This window comes from Miniopterus schreibersii, assembly GCF_964146895.1.
Source record: "Miniopterus schreibersii genome assembly, chromosome: 20".
Taxonomy (NCBI): Eukaryota; Metazoa; Chordata; class Mammalia; order Chiroptera; family Miniopteridae; genus Miniopterus; species Miniopterus schreibersii.
The window spans coordinates 13,673,058-13,693,883 of record NC_138122.1 but is presented as its reverse complement, the minus strand read 5'-3'; the positions used below and the strand labels follow the sequence as shown (position 1 = coordinate 13,693,883).

The 20,826-nt window shown below is 51.7% G+C and overlaps 1 protein-coding gene across 3 annotated transcripts in view; it reads right to left on the bottom strand.

Annotated features, from left to right (window-relative positions):
- The window catches only part of CABIN1 (calcineurin binding protein 1), a 117,890-nt gene that overhangs the window by 51,193 nt on the left and 45,871 nt on the right, over positions 1-20,826 (bottom strand). For 2 of the 3 annotated variants that reach the window (XM_081122585.1, XM_081122584.1), the window contains exons 24-28: positions 19,644-19,904; positions 15,864-16,015; positions 14,877-15,055; positions 4,955-5,137; positions 1,184-1,515 (exon numbers count right to left, since the gene is read on the bottom strand). In XM_081122585.1, the coding sequence (XP_080978711.1) occupies positions 1,184-1,515; positions 4,955-5,137; positions 14,877-15,055; positions 15,864-16,015; positions 19,644-19,904 (1,107 nt within the window). The remainder of the gene's footprint in view (positions 1-1,183; positions 1,516-4,954; positions 5,138-14,876; positions 15,056-15,863; positions 16,016-19,643; positions 19,905-20,826) is intronic. The other variant, XM_081122586.1, reaches the window with a different exon arrangement.

The following is a 20,826-nucleotide window of genomic DNA, read 5'->3' as shown; positions in this document are numbered from 1 at the left end:
GTTTTGAGCCTGGAACTCACTGAGGAGGCAGCCAAAGCAAAGACCACAGCATCCCCTACTTGCTTCTGCCACCCTGGCCCTCAATGGCCCTCACCCTTACCCTGGTTGCTCACCCAGGTCTGCCATGTGCCCAGGCTGCTTGCCCTCTCCTGCAGTCCACCACTGTCCCCACTCTGCCCATGGCCACTCTAAAGGACTCAGCATAATGGGTGCCTTCGAGGGGCCACGGTGGCACCTCCACCCCTATGTGCCAGCCCATTTTCTTCTCTCTAGTATTTATTACAATGTACTTCCTTTATTTGCTCAACTGCATGTTTTTAATCTGGCTGCCCCTCTGAATGTAGCTCAATAGGGGGCAGAAACCATGACAAGGGCACGATCTCCACAATGCTTCCTGGGTAAGTGATGAGAGAGTGAAAGAATGCATAACATGCCACAATCCCTCCACAAACGCTAAATGCCAGTTTAAAGATCTGGCTGGGAAACTCCTAGGAGCCCTTAAGCCTGGGGCACAGCTGTTCAGAATTGCTACATCATCTGCTTTCCAAAAAGAGCTGGAGGAGGCTGTCAGCACCCAACCCCCATGCAGCAGAGGCTGTGAAGATGGCTCTGGCAGCTGCACCAGGGAGGCGAGCCCAGGGGTAGGGAAATGTTGAGAAGGCCTTTGACGCAGCCAGAGGGGACGGGGCCAGGGCAAGCAAGGCCCTGGAACAGAGAGGACGGAGGCCTCTCGGGCATACAGAGGATGTGCGTGGTGGGCCATGCTGAAGATGACAGGAGAATGGCAGGGGTGAGAGAATCTGACAGCAGAGTGAGAGTCGCTACACAGATCCTCACAGGCCAGAGAAGATGAATCTATTGGCCCCCATCCTTCATTCACAGCAAGTACTCACACCTGTGGTCCCACTGTGGGGGCAGCTTCCATGCCCACTCTTCCTCCGATCCCTCACTGCAACCTGCGGCCCTCACCACCTCTCACCTGGAAAGCTGACCACACTTGCACTGACCTCGCCTCCTGTATTTGCCTCTCCCATCCCTCCCAGCAATGCCACTCAAGATCTTTAGACACTCTAATCGGTCTCCATTCTGCCCACCAGCCCTCGAAGATGTCTGGGAACCCTGGGAAGATCCAACCCCTCTCCCAACCAGCTCGGCCCAGCGCCCACTCACGGTGCCCACTCACACGGTGGGTCTTGCTGTAGGTGTAGAGGAAGGCCAGCCGGTAGAGGCTCTTGTAGTGCTGGGGGAAGCGGCTGAGGCACAGGCGGAAGGAGGCGATGCACTGCTCTGTGAGGAACTGGCGCTGCTCCTCAGCACCGGCTGGCAGCCCCTGCGGGAAGGCTGCTGGCTCTCCCAGGGGATCCCCTCTCTTCCTCCCATCCCACAGGGTGGGTACAGATGCTGAGGACTTGACAGGGATGCAGGAAGAGGCTTGGGGGTCTACAGCAGGCTTTTGGCTGCCTTGCTCTGTGGATCGGAAGCCTTCTGTGCTCTCCAAGGATTCCTCGTTTTTTCCTACAGTTAGGAAGAAGAAAAGAAAATCACCTCAGTTTAGGCTCTGCCCTGGGTGGTCCACCACCAGCAATGGAGGCACCTTAGTGAGGTGACCAGCTCTGCTCCCAGTCTCCTACTTTGTGAAATAGGATGTCCCAGATGGCACACAGCAGAGGGGCCCCAAGGCACAAAGAGCAAGGGTTAGAGTTGGGCTCTATATGGTGACACAGGGCTGTCCCACCTCCAGGGCCTATGCAGGTGCATGTGGAAGCAGCCCACACAGGGCAGGTGTAGCTGCCACCACCACAGAATAGAACAGCCAGGAAAGGCACCCAAAGGGCTGCATCTGCTCCACCACTTAGTGCCTCAGCCCACAGCCCACTCAACATCCCTCTCCAGGGCAGCTGCTGCTGCTACTGCTACTGTATGTGAGCCATGAGCTCAGCACCTGGACATCCAGGACTGCTCCACCAGGACGGGAGGGCAGGCAGCTCAGGAGAGCCTGTGCTAGGAGGCAGGGGCTGCAGGAGAAGACTGTCTGGCCAGGGAGGAAGGGATGGAAGGAAGGCAGTGGGAGCAAGTGTCAAGGGAGAGATGGCCCTCCAGCACCCAGGACTCTGGCACAGACTGCCTGAGGAGACCCGAGAAGCAGGCTGGCACCAAATCTGAAGCCTGTCCACCCTGTGTGCTGAGCCCCTGACTGCCCTCGGTGTGGCAGCTCTTTCCCTACTGTAGCAGCAGCCAGGACAAACCTGGGACAGTGTTGAATGGGCAAGGCTAAGGCCCTAGTTGCCCTCACGCCAAGTCTAAGCATAACCATGCAGATATCAGGTGCATGTCAAGCTTGCCCACCATTGCTCTTCCTGCTAAGTAAAGAATCTGAGCAGTCATTCCCTGTCCCCCTCAGCTGCCAAAGACAAAGCCAGGCTCCTCCCAGGACATGCAAGGTAAGGCCACCTGTTGTCAGTCCTGCCATCCCTCCCAGTGTTCCTCCTGGCCTCACAGCCTGTGACCAGCCACTGGGAACATCTCGCTCCCTATTACTGCCTCCTCACTGTCTCGTCCATCCTGGATGCATTCCCTACCCTCCACCCTCCCCTGCTTCACCCACATACTCTTACCCTCCAGGACTCTACTCAGTGTCAGCTCCTCTTTCAAGCTTCCCCACCCCCAGGGTGGTATGTGCAGAGTATCTCCTGTGCACATCTGTCTGATGTCACTGATCCCACTGGGTTTTTGCATGAGTGTCTCCCCCTCCCTTGTTGCCCAGAGCCTAGAAGCTGACTGAATGACTGAGGGACAGGTTATCTCTGATCTGGACACTATGCTCTCCTATCATGAGAGCTCAGGAAACTGCTTAGGTCCCACACGTATCCACTCACAGCCCATCGACAGCAACTGGGAGCCTGCTTAGGGCTGGCACAAATCTGACAGAGAATACCACTGCCTTTCTCAAAAATGTGCCAGTTTCTAATGTGTTCAATTCAATAAACACATTTCAAATGTGGCTCAATAAACAGTCTGGGCAATGACTCTGGACCCAGCCAGCCATATTAGGCACAGGGGACACAGGGAAATCGGATGAAGATACAGGGCTCCCAGGGGTTTAGATAAGGCACTAAGTGCTCAGACACAAAGACACACAGGAACACACTTCTTATGAAAAGTGGGCGGAGGGTTAAGAATTAATCCAAAAGAGCTCATAATGCATGTCTAAAGACACCTAAAGAATAACAGCAAAACAGTGATGCCAAGACTGCATCAAAACCCAGCTGCTCCGGGTTCTGGGTGGCCTGAGGCCCAGGAGGCATGGGTGACATGCCTTACCTACCGCACCCACTCCTACTGCTGAATGGGCCTCACAGGTCACTTTAGTGGAAGGAAGAGGGTAAGAAATGTCAACAAGCCCACACAACTCTTCCCAGCCAGGATATCTAATTCTAACCCTGGCAGCATGAAGATGGGGATTTCCTCTTACTGAGAGAAAGCAAATAACACACAACAGCAACCACATCAGTTTGCTGCTTGATGAGCCACAGCACAGACAAAAGGCCTCACTTGTACATTAGTAAAACTAATCTTATTTTTGAGACTGATGTGAACAGTCGCTGTACTGGAGTGCTGGGAGGACGGGTTACTTCTCCTTCCAAACTCCCTATAGCGTGTTTCTGGCAGCTGTAGAACGTTAACAGGGGTTTGGGATAGTATAATGACTGCCTAGTGAGACAGCAGGGCACTGGCCTCACCTCTCATTGGGGGCCCAGGGCAGATAAACCCATGGCCCATTCCATGTCCCCTTGACCCTGATAGGGCATGTGTTCTCATCCCCCTCTAAGGCCACCTAGGGGAGGCTGGTGAGAAGCAGAGAGCTGGGAGAGGCCTTCCCTAGCGCAAATGGCTCAGCCCCACTGCCACACCTACATGTGAGCTCCTAAAGCTTGATTCTCTGGTCCAGGGCCTGTGCAGCAACTTCTTGGGGGTAGACCCTGGACACTGGGTGGCCAGGTTATCATCAACCTCACCTGCCCTGTGCACGGCCACCTGCCCATGCAGCCCACCTGGAGAGGCAGCATGGGGTAGTAGTTAATGGTGCAGGCCAACCGTGGGCAAATACCTGCCCCACTCTGAATCTCAGATTCCTCACCTGTAAAATGGGAATCATCAGGTGTTTTTTCTAGGGTGGTTATGAGTTAAAACAGTGCCTGGCATGGGAGCCCAAGCATGGGTCTGGGTGGTTATTGTTGTTATTGTTGTTTGAAAGTACCTGTGTGCCCTGGTCCTGGCCAGAGTGGGAAAGCTTTCAAAATCCACAGCTAGCTGACTAGTCGCAGCCCCAGAGCAGCACCAGGGATGCCTAGCCTGCACTCAATCTCCCAGCAAGCCTGGGTGTGGGGCTCTGGCCACTGGTTTCCACAAAAGGGACTTGTGAACCACAAAAGAGCTGGGCATACCCCAGGGTAAAATCAGCCCTACTCCCCACCAAATAACAGGAGATTTTTCCCCCCCCCTAAAGGCCTGATACAATTCAGACTAAAAAGAAAACACATCTGTGACATTTAAGATCCCGACTTTTTAAATAAACATTTATCAAGAAAAAAAATAGGGGCACTCATGTCATGGACATGGCTTTCCCACACTGGGCCATGGTGGGGATCATAATAGTGACAAGTATCTCTGAGTGCACACTATGTGCCAGGCACCATGTGGGCACTTTATGAGCTGTCTCATTTAATCCTCACAACTCAAGAGTGGCCTTGGCATCACTCCCATCCACAGCAAGAACAACGGAGGGCCAGATTGGTGAGTAACTTGCCCAACCAAGGTTCCAGGAAAGCAGGTGGAGGCATGAGGATGGAAACCAAGCTGAACCTGGGCCACTCCAGAGCCCACTTTCTTCAGCACTGCCCAGACTGCCACAGGACATCAAACAGTTCTAGTTCACCAAGTTAAGTCTTTATACCTCTTTCCTCTGTGGTCCCTGGAAGGTCTTTACTGGTTGGTCCTGGTTGGGAACTGGGAACAGATGGCCTCTTTTCAATGTAGGGTTTCCGGGAACCCTCGAGCAAGGGGGTGGGCTCGTTAAAGAAATCCTGTGTCGAGCTGGAGTCTGAGAGTGCCACGGCCGTGCTGTCTTGGCTGCGCTCTGCGGGGAGAAAGAGGGAGGGAGGGCAGCAGCATGAACCTACCACCTCCAGCATGGAGGGGCGTCCCCAAGGCGAGTCTCCTTACCAGAGGCCTGGTGACTGCCCTGCAGAGGAGACAGCCTAAACACAGCCACTCTGACACTGCTGAGCCTGCCCTGCCCTAGAGGCCGCCGGGCCACTCACCAAAGGCACCAATCTCCATGGTCAACCTTCTGGGCGTTACCCCCAAAATGGTGTTCTGGTAAATGTTTAACAACTGGCTCTCAGGAGGGGAAAAGCACTCATTTGTAGCAGTTATTAATTTCTATGGTATAAATACTCCCATCATGGCTGAATTCAAGCTTCCAACATGATGTTGCTGAACATGGAGTTGGGAAGAGATTGCACAGTAGTACATCATTATACAATATTTCTACCATATAGATATAACAGGCATAAATAACTGAAGTGGGTAAGAATTCAGCAAAAACATTTATCCAGTTGCTAAAGGCCAAGTATGGTCTAGCACAAGAGTATAGATTGCTGGGAGTCACAGACACAAAGGAGGTTGGTACCTACTTGTTGAGTCTTCTCCTCAGACCTGCATAGGTGCTCATGAGAAACAGCAGGGAAATTAGAAAAAGCTTTATTGGGGTGCTGGCTTGGAGAAGAGGAGTGGCCACTGCCATGGGAAGGCATGAAGCCCTGGCTGGACCTTTCTCCCTCAAGGAACAAAGACTTAAGCCATTAGGGGAAGGGCAGCAAATCTTATTGCCTCAAGGGTACAGCGAAGACCCACTGCAGCTTGAGGAGAGGAAAAGAAAAAAACCTACCCTGAGGGAGAGCAGGAAACCATCCAGGGCCCAAACATTCAGGTCTCCCACCACTGGAGAAAGAATCAAATCACTGAGAGAGACCCACTCCTGAGACACAGCGATACAGCCTGCCTAATTCTGAGGCTGGACCAAGACAAAAGAGAACCAACACTGGCCCCTATTCCAGGCTACCAAGCATGAAAAACATATAACACAATCTATTGCAGGAAAAAGGGGCAAGAACATGGCGAGAAGATGGTGGAAATGGAACACTGAAAAAACCTTCTAGCAAACCAGCCCCCACTCTAAGCATAAAACATCATCAGAGGAATTTGAAGCTGGTGGTGTACTGAAGGTAACCACAGCAACAATAAAACCCAACCCCAGCTCAACTTCTTAACTAACCTAACTCAACTCCCCCTCTCCTCCCATGGCCTAGAAACAAAAGAGGAAAGTCCATTCCAGGCATATATTATTTATTTCAGTGTCTCTGTCCTATACATGATATTTGGTATTCAATATAAAAATCTGAGACACACACACACACAAAAGAACATTGTCAAGAGACAAAACAATCAACAGAACCAGACTCAGAGATGACCCAGATGTTGGAACTACCTGATGGGGAATTTATTTATTTTTTAAATTATTTTAAAATTGATTTCCTTCTAGAGAGAGAGAGGAAGGGAGAGGGAAAGAGAAACATTAATCTGCTGCCTCCCATACACACCCCAACCAGGGATCGAACCCACAACCTGGGTATGTGCCCTGGCTGGGAATCGAACTGGCGATCCCTTGGTGCAAAGGACAAGGCTCAACCAACTGAGCCACGCCAGCCAGAACTTGATGGGGAATTTAAAATAACTAAGATTAGTATGATTCATAAATATGATGACCGCCCAGCCGGCATGGCTCAGTGGTAGAGCATCGACCTATGAACCAGTGGAAACAAGCCTAGCTAGAAGGATCTCATGAGAACTGGCATGCTGCCAGATGAACTCATGCACTCACAAGCTGTTGGGCTTTAGGCATGGAAGATTTGCTAATTTGGCAGAATCTAGTGTGATCATTACAAAATACAGGGATTGGCTTAAGCAAAATGATATTTACTCCCAACGTGCTAATGTCCTCTCAATGCTGCTTGGTGAGGGAACCTCCCATGCACCAGAGTATGCAGCAAAGGCAGCAGACTGCACCAAGGTGTGGGCAACAAAGGGTGGCACTGCACTTCAGGGTGTCTGCTTCCCTGGAAGGTGAGGTCTCTGTTGAACCTCTAGTAAAATAACATCCATAGCAACAACAGCCACAGCAGAAGAGCAAGAACTGAGTAAGCTAAGGGACTTGGCAGGGGTAGGGGCTACAACCTCGCTTTCCTGGAACCTCTCAGACACATGCATGAGAACCCAGCATGGATGACCCTCTGAAAGGGTGATTCTGGACAAGCCCTTGTCCTGGTGTGATCAAGGGCACCCAAGAAGCCCTGAGGAAGTCTGGTGCTCAGAAGGGAAGGGGAAAAGAGTCTGGAAGCTCCCAAGAGCAGCCAGTTGTGAGGCTCCCTGAGGTGTTTCCTGCGGGCTGCTGGGTCAGATCTGGAGAGATGGAACTGTGCACTCTGAAGCACCCTGGCTGGAGCTGCAACCCTTTCCTTACCAGGCCTGTCAAGCAAGGAAGGAGGTATGCTTGTCAAGGTTCCTGCTGGGGATGTGCATACCTGGGAAACAGAGGACAGCACATCACTGCAAACAAGCCACCAACAGGGACTCAGAAGGCCCATAGCCAAGTTGCTTTCTAATCCTCGTGTGTTTGAGAGGGTTGGCACAAGGCTATTTAAAATGATCCTGATTAGCTCTGGCCAGCATGGCTCAGTGCTGTGAGCATCAGCCCGTGCACCGAAGGGTCTTGGGTTCGATTCTCAGTCAAGAGCCCATACCTGGGTTGCAGGCTTGATCCCTGCCCCACGTGTGCAGAATGCAACCAATCGATGTCTCTCTCTCACATCAATGTTTTTCTCTGTCTCTCTCTCTCCCCCTCCTCTCCCTTCCACATTCTCTAAAAAAATCAATGGATATAATATCCTCAGGTGAGGATTAACAAAATAAAATAAAACAAAATAAAAAAATAAAATGATCCAGAAGCAAGCCAGATCAAAAGAAAACCAAGTTTCATTTCTTTTACATCACTAGGGTGAGAGAGGAATGAAAAGCTCTTTAAAAAATCCCTCTGCAGACCTGGGCATCTGGCATCTCATCCTTTCTCTCCTCTCCTGGTAAATCAGACCTTCCTTTGTACAGCAAACCAATGGCCTTAGTAAGACGACAGATAGATGGTGGGTGAGATTTGCCATGAGAACCATTTTCCTGCCACCAGCGAAGCTGCTGTAGATGGGACAGCTCAGGGACTGGGCAGATGGGATGGGAGGATGACAGGCTCACAGTGCTGGGAAGCAGGTCTCAGGCTGGAATGCAGGGCCAGCCTTAGAACGCTGAAGCCTGATAAGCTGGCTGGGGAGGTGGCAGCAGGGGAGTGAGGGGCAACACATAGATCAGAGGGCTATCTGGACTGGGGTGTGCAACCCAGAGCAGCCCGATACAGGAAACTCCTGCCCTGAAGCTTCTTCAGTGGGGCAGAAGGAGAGGGAAGGATGTCACTGACCCCTCTCCTCTCCTCACTCCCAGAAGGCCCCTCTGTAGTATGTCAACTCTCAGGCCAGTGTACCCAGGAAAGGCTACAAACAGGGAAACTTCTGGGACAACAGGGGTAAAGGCTCCTCTGGGGTAAGCAAATAGCCCTGGACAACCCTTCTCCCCCAAAGCTATCTACGTGCCTCTGGGCAAGGACTAACCCTTCCTGAGCCATATTCCACCTGCCTCCAGGACAGCTGAATTCAGCACAGGCTCAAGCACCACTGTGCATAGCCCTCACGCTGCTAGTACACCTTGATAAAGAAGCGGTTGCCATCCTGTCACAGCCACCACCTACAGGTTCTGCAGAGCAACCGAGGCCTGGCTTCTCCTGGCTCCTTGGACCTGAGGCAGAGCAGGAGATAGATGGATACTTTGGTGCAGGAGAGCCAGATTCAGCTGAAGAGCAAAACTTCCCACAGAGCTGGGTGGGGAAACACATACACTAAACAAGACCCTAGGGATGGCCTAGAGTCTGGGCTCTGATTTTCTTCAGGAGCTGCCTACAGGCCAACAAGAAAGAGGACTGGCACTAGTGAGCAGGCTATATAGGCTGCCCTGCTCTGCTTTCAGAATGTTCTTTTAAACATCTGCCCACACAAAGCCTGCTCACACTAATTAATATCTGTGGCAAGATTATAAATACAGCCCTAGCCAGTTTCACTCAGTGGTTAGCGTGTTGGCCCACGGACTGAAGGGTCCTGACCTGGGTTCAATTCCGGCCAAGGGCACGTACATCGGTTGCAAGCTCCATCCCTGGCCTGGGCTGGGGCACATGCAGGAGGCAACCAATCGATGTGTCTCTTTCACATCGATGTTTTTTTCTCTTTCTCTCCTCTCTCTCTCTCTCTCGCTCTCTCTTCCCCTTCCACTCTTTCTGAAAAGCAATGGAAAAAATCCTTGGGTGAGGATTAAAAAAAAAAAAAAAGATTATAAATACTTCATTCTCTTACTGTTAATCACTGGAACATTTCACTTCTATGCCTTTGGGCCAGTCCAGCCCCTCTGCTGAATCCTTAGAGGGATGTGCATCTGCCAACCAACTGCTGCTGACACCCCTGCGTCTAAGCCCTGGCATCCTCCACTTCCAGAGTGAGACCAACTGCAAAGTAATGAGAGCTGGGGGCACAGAGGGAAAGGGATCTGGTTTGGTGACAGAAAGGCTGCCCATCCCACTTGGTGTGAGAGTGACAGTATTCCAAGGACTTTTTTGTTCAGGTTTGACTCAGTTCAAATCCCTTGGTCACTCTCAGAGTTCTAGGCCAGTTATAAGTTTCCTGATATGTGTTTTCTCCATTTGCTCCAGCAGTAACACTAGAAACAGTTCTCAGCCATTTATTCCATCAGCTCAGTTCAATGAAAGTTTGAGGAAAAAGACATGGTTGTGTCATCAAAAACCATAGCAACTCTGACTAGATCACAAATGTCCTGACAACTAGAAAATAATAGTTTCTAACAACAGTATATGGGTGGAATCAATATTTTGAGAAACCTTTCAATTGGACAAAAACTGCCCCAGTTGGTCCCTGGTGACCACTGGAAAAAGACATGTCTACTGGCTGTGTGGGATGGGAAACCCTACTGTAGGCTAAGGAGATTAGACAGATGCCCAAGAGAGACATCAAAAAGCCAGGAGGCCCCAAAAGAGGCCCACACATGAGTAGCAGCAGGGGGGTACCAAGGCATCACTGAGCAGCCAGGTTCACCCCCTGCCCTTTCTCTGCTAATGTTTACCAATGAGGGCTGACCAAAGCAGCACCAGGCAGCTTGCAGCCCCAACACACTCAGACAGTGGCACTGCCCCACCAGGACCCTGTGCTCAGAGTGGGAGAAGACTTGGCCTCCTGTGCATCTCTCATGGTGTGCCCCTCATCCTGTGCCCCTCACCACGCATTACTCTGGTCCCCAAGCCAGGCAAGGCACTGACCAGGAAGGCCTTGGGGAAGCTTTAAGCATTCTCCTATCCAAAGGCAGGTGGGCAATTGCCTCGTAACACAAATGCCAGGGGAAGAGGAGCAGCTGTCGTCAGGTAGAGCCAGGGGCACGCCCAGTTATCTGGTGAGGTGCCCAGGAAGGCTCGTCAAACAAAGGATGATGGGAGAGTCTGCCTCATTTAGAGCCAAGAGACAGAGAGATGCCATGGCCACATCACCTCTCTACTTTAGGAAGGGAGCCCCTTTGGGCCCAGCTGGTTCCCCAGCTCTCTCCTCTCAAGGTCTCCTTCTGTCCACCCAGTCACCTCAGTATTCAAAAGCCATAGGACTCTCCAACCTTATGTCTTTGCTCCCATTGTCCATCACCCCAAATGTCCAAAAGGCTTCTCTGGAGGCCCGTACCCTCTAGTAAGTCCTCAAATCCACCGAACCCCAGAGCCAGCTCACAGCAGTTCCTCTTAGCACCGACCACTGCCCCATGACACTGCCTATGGAATCACAGACGCAGCCAGGCAGCAGGGATCAGGGTGCCCTCGTCTTGGTTTTCCCCAAGGCTCCCTCTTCCACTCCTAGCACACAGCAGGCACTCAATAAATGCCATGACAAGCTATAACCTGAAGAGGTGTGGGTTTTGTTTTGTTTTTGGTTGTTTTTTGGTTAATCCTCACCTGAGGATATTTTTTTCATTGATTTTTTTTTTTTTTTTTAGAGAGAGTAGAAGGGAGAAAGAAACATCAATGTAAGAGAGACACATCAATTGGTTGGTTGCCTCCCACACATGTCCTGACCAGGGCCTACAACCCAGGTATGCGCCCTTGACCAGGAATCAAACCCACAACCCTTTGGTCCAAGGGCTGATGCTCTACCCAATGAGCCAAACTGGCCAGGGTGGCCAGAAGAGGTTTTATAAAACGTAAGAATGAAGGAGAGGAGAACAAATGTGGTGACTGGCTCTGCCCTCTACCAGCCTCCCTCCCTGCCCCCAAACCAGTCCCTATTCCAAGGGGGACATGCAAGACAAACTGAGCTGCACTGAGAGTCCCTCTCACTTTGAAGAGGCCTGTTCAAAAGGACACAGCTTACCCACCATCAGCTGACTTCCCCTGCCCTGGGACAGGAGGCCAGTGAGTGGACACCAGGCCAGGCTTGCTCTCCAGCACTGACTGCCAACTGCAGTTCTTCCCTCGTAGCATCTTGGCTACTGTGCACAATTGTATTTTTACATACCTTTCCTTATTAAAATAACTTGGTATCTTAGAGTCTGTTGCCTTTGTTGTTTTTTAAAGCAAGAAAGAGCAAAGCAATGGGAATACAGGACTGAGACACCTGCCAGGCAGGCAGGCAGTAGAGGCCACTGCTGCATCTGCATCTGTCCAGAGCTGGGAAGATGGGCTGTGGGCAGAAGCCAAGCACATCAAACACACACTCTCCAAGTCACAGGACCAGCAGATATGGAGGCACTCCTGGTCACAGGGGGAGCAAGGAGCCGGACTGAGGGCGAAGCATGCGGTCTGCGCTGTCCCCTGAAGCGAGCCGTGACAGTGCAAGCAGAAAGACAAAGCCTGGAGACAGAGTGTGGTCAGGGTTAGGGGCAGCACGGGCAATATTGACGGAGGCAGTGTGGGCAAGCAGGCGAGAATGAGCACAGACAGGACATGACACAAACGGTGACAGCATGGCAGGTGAGGATGAATGTTGGATAGGGGGTTGGCACAAGGCACCCTGGGCTCCCCTGGAAGGTCCACCTAGCCCACACCCTACAACTTGGGGCTCAGGGCAACCTCTGTTCATGCTGTAAATGGGGTCAGATGGGCATCCTGCAACCATGGACACCAGCCCCTGTGGCCCCCACTCTTCTGACCCCTGCTTGGTTCCTCTCACCCAACCCTTCATGGGAAATACCGACATACCCCTCAGATCCTGGCTAAGCTTTGCCTCCTTCAGGAAGGTCTCCCACCCCACCAAGAGGCCAGGCCAGACCTTTCTGGGACAGATTCAGTTGCACCCCAACCCTGAGCTGTGTAATTCACTGATTCCTATCTGTCTCCCCTTCTAAGAGTCTGCTGCAGTGACCAGGACTGTCCTGTGCACCTGGCACAGTACTGATGGAACACCTGGACGGTCAGCCACAGGCAGGCTAGAGAACCCCACAGAAGGCTCAGCCTCAATCCTCTGAGGCCCTTTCTGACTCCACATTCTGTGGTGACATTAAGCCCATCAGGCAGATAGCAAACGTCTTGGCCAGTCCAACAGAGTCACTATGGACACATTCCAAAGGCCAGTTGAGCCAGGCCAAGTTATTGACCAAGGTGTTCTTAACAGCCCTGATACCAGGGACACTCCAACAAAAAGGGACACACACACATAGACCCAGTCTCCATTAGGTCAGCGGGCACAGGGACCGTCCTTGTGGTAGTCTCACCCTGGCCTGGGGTAAAAGAAGACTGAGGCCCCAGCTCTCCCTTGGCTCTGGCCCAACTAGTCATGTGGCGCTGGATGAGCCATCACCTGCCCTCAGCTGGGCTTCCTCGTGAAGCACAGAACACATGGCCAAGCCTACAGGGTAACTGTGAGGACTCTGTATCATTGACAGGAATCACTTTGAAAAAAATCTTTTACAACCATTGAAAACCCATTTGTCTGGCTCCCTCTGCAAACTTCTACAACAAAGAACCATTATATTGTCACCCAGGACATATCACAACAGCACCAGACCCCAGCATTCTTGCTCCCCCACTGCTCCGTGCACACTTGTGCATCAACATGGGATGTCTGGGCAGTAATGCCAGGTGGCATCACAGCCCCTTTCTGAGGCAATCCTGCCTCCCTCCTCCTCTGCTCCCCTGGGTGCCCACACCAGGGGGGCATACCCAGCTTTGTGGGCTGACAGAGCCAAGCACAATTCCTGCTGCCTGAGTTTGGCTCAAGCCTGCAAGGCTGAGGACAGTGCCAGCCCCAAGCTGTGGACAACTGTGAGAAGCAGTCCTCTCTCCTGAAAGCCAGCAGGGTACTAAAGCCTCACAGGAAGTACCTGGTTGAAACTAATCCCCTGAGCAAGATTTACTTCCAATGTGTTTTCTCAGTATTTTCATGAGTAAAGGTTAAGTGCATGGTAGTTTTCCTATTTAGCTTGTGTTAAATAAGAAGGGAGAAGGACCTTACTTTGGGAATGTCTGCAGATTGAAGCATGGAAGAGCAGGCAGGCCAGTTATTCCCATCTCTACTCAACCCTCTGGGGTGGTCAGGGAGGGTCCAACAGCCTGACCGGAGGGAGGTGATGGAGCCACACAGCATACACTTGGATCAGCAGCCCCTCTCTCAACACACACACTGCAGGTCAAACTGAACCCAGGAGGGGTCACTTGCAACTCTCCTTGCCTCTCAGGTCACCAAATGTCCCCCAGTCCAGAGCAGTTGAGCACTGCCACCTTGTCATCCTTCGCCAGCTCTTCTCTAAACCTGCTCTCAACTTCACTCACTCCACGATGCCTGGGCTTTCCAGGAACCCAAGTACTGGGCGTCCCATTGCCCTGGGCTTTCCAGGAACCCAAGTACTGGGGTCCCATTGCCCTGGGGAAGGCAGAGCAAGGCCCATTTCCCCACAGCCCCAATGAGATGCGTAACATGAAAGGACCTGGGTGTCTCTCAGCATTGTCACTATCTTCACAAGGCTCTTCTTTAAGGGCCCTCTAAGTCCACCACTTTGGCTCATTCCAGCAAATACCCTGTCACCAGCTATCACTATAAATGTGAGGAGAGCATGAAGTCAAGCTATGAGGCCAGCATGCGAGCCTCCTAACGTTAGTAAGGAATGTGGTTGAACAGTCGCCACCTGCCCCATCCCACATGGGATGGCCTTGTACAGTTCCAGCTGACAACCCCAACCTGTCTGGATTCCCAGGAGTGACAGACTCAGCACAGTCACAGCCTTCCCATGACCATCAGAGGGCATGCCATAATAACACAACCGCCTGCACAGAAGCCACTACAGGCAGCCCGCAGACTGATAGCAAGCCCATAGTCTTCCAACTGCCTTTCAGTGCCCATTTTGCAGGTGGGAAAATGCAGGCTCAGAGGGGCAAAGTGCTTTAGCCTGCCTCACCCCACCCCGGCTCCCAGGTGGGCGAGCTGGCAGGTGGCGACCCTGAGCATGTCTTGGAAGCACAGAATCACCGTGAGTCCATGAGGTTAATGAACAGCCACAACATTGCCCGTGTCACCCCAGACCCAGCACCCCCCTCACCAAAACAAAGCGACTTATCGCCCAAAGCTCCCGCCCCCGATTGGCGTGCCGCCCTGGGCTGGCAGTAGGGAGAACAGGGACTGTACCGTCCGGCGTCGCCTGCTGGTGGGGTTTTTTACATTTGACGTAATCGTGGTCAATCGGAGTGGCTGTGTAAGGTGGGGATGTCAGACCTGGGCCAGAGGAGGAGGGAAGGGAGGCTCCGGGGCCCGGCAGTGTCCCAGCTGAAGAGTGGGAGTCCTCGTCCACCAGGCAGGCCTTCTCCCTATGGGGCAGAGTTAGGGTGCAGGTCAGAATCTCCACATGGCACTGAAGGACTGTGCAGGGCTGAGACAATGCCCTTCCAAGCTGTCAAGTCCCCAAGCCACCCTTCCCGAGAGCCCACAGCTCCCATGCACTTCCCCTCACCCCTCTGGATGGTGTTCTAGGGCACCAAAGCAGTCCCTCTGGCACAGTTCCCAGCCAGGTAGAAGTACAAAGGTGGGGTGAGATGAGCCAAAGCTCCAGGATATGGACACCCACAGATAAAACTAACAGTCAAGGGGAGGCCTGGGGTTCTGTCCCAGGCCCAATGAAGAGGACGAACCAGAGCCCCAGCATTCTCAAGCCCTCTGACACTGCAGAGTCCCTGCCTCCCACACCCCTCCCTCCTCCTTGGAAGAATGGGCAGTAGACCAGACCCTCAGAGGGCCACCATGCTTGGGAGAGGCCCTGGAAGAGGACTCAGGAGCAAGAGTCAGCAACATGAAAACTGCTCTCCCACAGTGTTCTGCACAGGGCAGAGCTGTGCCCCAGCAGGAAGCAGGGATGAGTTGGCTTCTCTGCAGGATCTGCCCTGGAGGATGAGGTGGACCAGGCATGGCCACAGAGTGAGGTGACTGGAAATATACTTAATCTCTCCTTTTCAAGTTCAATAGAAATACCTCAGCCCAGCCATCAGGGATCTCCAGATGAGACCCAGAAACTCCATGAACCCTAGTTTACTCAGCAGTACCTCTTCAAACCCACCTTGCCATAAATAAACCATCATGGTACTCAGGAGATAAGCTGCTAGATGACAGCGTGCTACTCACTTTTCTGAAGCTTTGGGTGTATTCTTCTCCTCGCCCCTGGCAAAGGGTCCTTCTGCAGCCTCCTTCATGAAGTTGACCAGGACCTCCGCACCAACCCCAAAATCGGGCTTCCCCAGGAGCTTCAGGATGGAAGCATGGAGCCGGAAGTACACCTAAGGGGTGACACTCAAGTGTGAGCAGCCCTTCCAGTGGCTCAGGTTCTTCCCACGGATCAGTCAGCCAGGAAGTGTGGGGCCCTAACGGGAGACGCGCTATCACACACTACCTTTTCTCATTAGTTTTTAAGCCAGCCAACCTATCACTCATTCAAAGCAAGCTCTGACAATTCATATACACACAAACTATCAGCATTCCAGCCTAAACACAGACCCAATAATAGGCATGTGCTGATAAGATAATTAGAGTAACAACCCCTCAGTTCTGCTCACTGGGTCTCTCCTTCTTTCAAGGCACATGAGCATACTGCCCTCTTTCTGCCCCTCTCTTGGCTCCCATAGAAAGGGAGCTTCACTTCCTCGAATCCATTTACAAATGTGTGAAGTGAGTTGCCCAAGGCCTTAGAGCAAGAAAGCCCAGTCAGGTTAAACCCAGGTCCATCCTGTCTCCTGCCCTTTACTGCCCCCAAGCAAATTCCACACCACACATAGGCACCTCTATAGTCAACTTGGCCTGACCTTCCCACCCAGGTGTGGATGTAAGGCAGGCTCCCACCTGTGGCACATGCTCCTTCGGATGGCATAATGGGTGCCACGAAGGCTGAGAACCACTGTGGCTACAGGCCCTAATTAACCAGCCACCCAGAGGTGGTGCTCAAGAGATTGCTGCCAAGGAACTACCCAAGTGAGATGCCTGAAGGTCTGGCCCTGGCAGCACTCTCAAGGGGACATCCCAGACAGAGGGGCTCCCACCCAGAGCCCCTCTCCTCCAGCCCACCCATGGACCACAGAGGAATTGGACCAGCAATTCCATTCTCAGATGTAGGAAACCTCTGAGGCACTGCAGGTGCCCAGGCAGCCACACTCGGGGGAGGACAAGGTATCCAACTAGCAAAGTTTATCCTCGAAGTAGGTAAAGTATTTGAATGAGGGCTCAACAGTAGAGAGGAATTTTCACAAGGGCAAGGTTCAGTTCTTAAGAGAAATGTCATTTTTAAAGCAAGATATGCACATGTTCCAACTAAGCGCCCACTCTCCTGAGTCAGTGTGGTATGCGCGGGGAGGGCAGTCTACACAGCTGAGGCCTGTTCCTCATCTGGAAGTTACTGGGTCCCACGAGGCCACCATCCTGCCTGCTCATTGGTTCTATCAGGTAGCAGCAGAGGCCAAAAGTTGAAGAAAAAACCATGGAAGAAAAACAGAGCTGTCATTTTCCCGAGTGCAGGACCACCTCCCACTGCAAGAGGGCTCAGTGCTGCCCAGAGGTGCCTCCTGAGCGCCCCGGGTTCAGTGGGATCTGGCCCCTGCTGCCCTTCTCACCTGCTGCTGACTTAGGCCAACTCATGCCAGTCCTCCGGGCCTCAGGCTTCTCATCCCCAAGTGGAAGTCCCTCCAAGGAGAGGCACATGAAGCCAGAGTGAAAAGCATGAAAGAACTGTGATGAGGAAGCATGTGGACCTGGGGCTGTGAATGACAGCAACCAGGAAAATGCTGAAGACACCCTCGATAGGAAGTTTTGCAGATGAATCCCTCCCTCTACAAATATAGCCTGAAAAGAGCTGCTATAAGTCACTCAGTATGAATCATTTAAAAAGGCAAATTTTTAAAAATGAGACTTTTGCTTGCTTACAAGATTATCAAATATTAAAAAGAGGATACTAGCTAGGTTGATGAAAAACATAAAAGTTCATATATCAATACAATCTTTTAGGGCAAGGAGACATTGTTGATCCAATGTCAAATAACCCTTGGAAATACAGTTGACCCTTGAACAATGCAGGTTTAATTGGGCAGATATATGTATACATGGAATTTTTTCAATTGACCTGTGCAGTTCAAACCCATGTTGTTCAAAAATCAACTGGTGGTTGGGAATCAGTATGTGGAAGGCCAGCTGTAGGTATAAGTGGATTTTCGACTGCATGGGCAGCCAGTGCCCCTAACCCCCTCATTGTTCAAGGGTCAACTGTACTCAGTTGTGTTCTCCCTGAAATGTGTTCAGGGCTATGCCCTGATTGTACCCTGTCATGGAAGAAGTAGAAGAGAAGGTCAAACCCATGAGGAAGGGCCAGGAAAATACATGGATGCTCAGCCAGACTAGAGGGTACAGGACATGGAAGGAAGCCTACATTCCTTCTACTACATCTTATCCAATGAAAAAGGCAAGTTGCTAAATGATAATGTATCTATATGTAGTAGGAAAAAAAATCTATAAATATAAGGATATGTCCAAACTGTACACAGGTATGACTGGGATGGAGGGGACTAGAATCACTGGGGACTCGAACTTTTCATTTTAAACACTTTTGAATTGTTTGATTCTTATATTTTTAACCATGAATATGTGTATGCATTTAATTTAATTTTTAAAAATCCTCACCCAAGGATGTGTTTTTCATTGATTTAGAATAAGGAGGAGAGAGAGAAAGAGAGAGACAGGAACATCGATGTGAGGGAGAAATATTGAAATATTGACCAGTTGCTTCCCGTAAGCACCATGACCAGGGATTGAACCTGCAAACCGGGTATGTGCCCTGACCAGAAACTGAACCTGCTGCCTTTTGGTGTACAGGACAAGGCTCCAACCAACTCAGCCACATGGGACAGGGCTATGTTAATTTTAATATTTTTATTGATTTTTAGAGAGAGAGGAAGAGAGAGGGAGAGAGAAAGAGAAACATCCATGTGAAAGCATAACATCAACTGGCTGCCTCCTGCACGCCCCCTACTGGGGATGGAGCCTGCAACCCGGGCATGTGCCCTGACAGGAACCAAACGGGCAACCTTTTGGTGCATGGGACGACGCCCAACCAAGTGAGCCACACAGGCCAAGGCATGAGCTATGCTGATTTTATAATCAGAAAAAATACATAAAGGCAGAAAAGGCATAAGCAAGTAGATTTTGCCCCAAACTCCCAGAAGCTAGGCATGTGGGATCTGGGGGGGCTGGGGACCCAGTCTCAGAAAGGGCAAAGCTAACAAGTTCTGGGTCACAGGAAGCAGGGAGCCCTGAGCCAGGCCAACCATATCTGGATCCACACCAGTGTCCTCAGTTTCCTCCCTACAGAATGTGCTGGTCATGGCCACCCAACACATCACCCAACATGGCATCACAGGACTGCCATGAGCATCAGTAAGAGCATCATGTGAAATGATCCAGAAAACATAGCAAATCTAAGCAATAAATAAGTGCTCTCTGCTCTTGGGGGGCAGTGGGAGGCCCCGAATCTGGGGTTAAGAGAACAGGCTGCTCCCCTGGCTCAGTCCTGCCAAGGTGGGCCTCAGATGTCTCATCTGCACCTGGAGAACAGGGTGCCTGCCCTCCTCCTGCCAGCTACAGGGTGTGAATGCTGCACCGCACTAGTGTCATCAAAGCCAGGTTCTAGGAACCTGTCTGTGCTAATGAGGAAAGACGATTAAACCATCACTCTCCCAGAAAGGATGGCAAGCACCCCTTAGAAAGATAAGAAAGGCTGCTTTAATTTAATTGCACACAAAGCTGCTAAACACAGGTTTCCAGTGGGTTGCAGGGCAGTCACTGGGACCGCATGCCCTCTCCCCAGGGGGACAGAGAAACTGGCCCGCCCCTGCCCTGCTTCCCCGCCCAGGGCCAGCACAGTGTCACCTCCAGGGCCTCCATGGCCAGCTCGGGTGGGTTGTGGTAGTGGATCTTCTTGGGGTAACGGGCAGCCTCCTCATGTAGGTAGTGGCCAGCCTGCCTGTAGTGCAGCAGGTAAACAGTGGGCGGCTGCTGCTGCTTCTCAGCCACCTTGCCCAGCATGTAGTGGATGAGCCACTCCTCCTCATCACCGTCACCCTCGCAGCGGGCTGCTGACATGAAACAGTGCCTGGCTGTCTCTAGCATGCTATCGCGCCGGCCCTCCATCTGTAATGAGACCACAACACCAGACCAGCCTTAGGAGCATGACCAGAACCTACATGGTCAGATCATGCCTTACCCTGGTAGGAAGCCCTGCTGCCTTGCTTAAAAATTGGTAATCCTCTCAGCAACCCTGAGACACAGAAGTGCTATCACCATTTCATAGATGAGACACTATGGAGAGGCCTGGGGACTCCTCAGAAGCTCACATCAAGTAAGGCAACAGAACTGAACTGAAACCCAGCTTCATGTCAACTCCATGTTCTTTCTTCTACATTCCCCTGCAGTATCAAATAGTTTATACATTTATGAAGTACCTACTGACACCCTTCTAAAGGTCTCAACTATGACCTATGTGGCTGCAGTGAGGCCCTGTGCCTGGGAGGGGAAGAAAGCATGGAGCAGAGGCTGAGTGGGCTGCCGGCCATCACTGCCAGGAGGACTAAGCCAACAGTAGCTCTGCCACATCAGCCTGAGGAGGCCAGGTAGCCAGGGCAGACATTCTGAGAAGAGCCCGAATGGCTGGCAATGAGCACCTTATTCCCTCACCCTCTCATTAGGGTGGGAAAGCAGAGCTGGAGAAGACATGCACCCAGCACCCAGCTCCACAGCACCAGAGAGAATGTACACCCCTGGGGTCCCAGAGGACTTCCCACCCTTTCTCCACACCCTTCCAGGGACCTAGGGTGCTTATAAAAGGGCAGATCCCTGAGCCCCACCCAAGCTCCACTGACTTGGAGCCTATGCATCTGTAGCAGCACCTCCAACAATCCTCTCACACACTATAGGTGGAAACTGCTAAGACAGAGCATCAGACTCTAAGAGGCTTTCCAACTCAGACAACCATTTTTCCAGTCCATGTATGAGACTCCAGGCCAGCATCCTGGGTGCTATCCATGCAGGATGTCAGCTATCAGGTGCACCCACG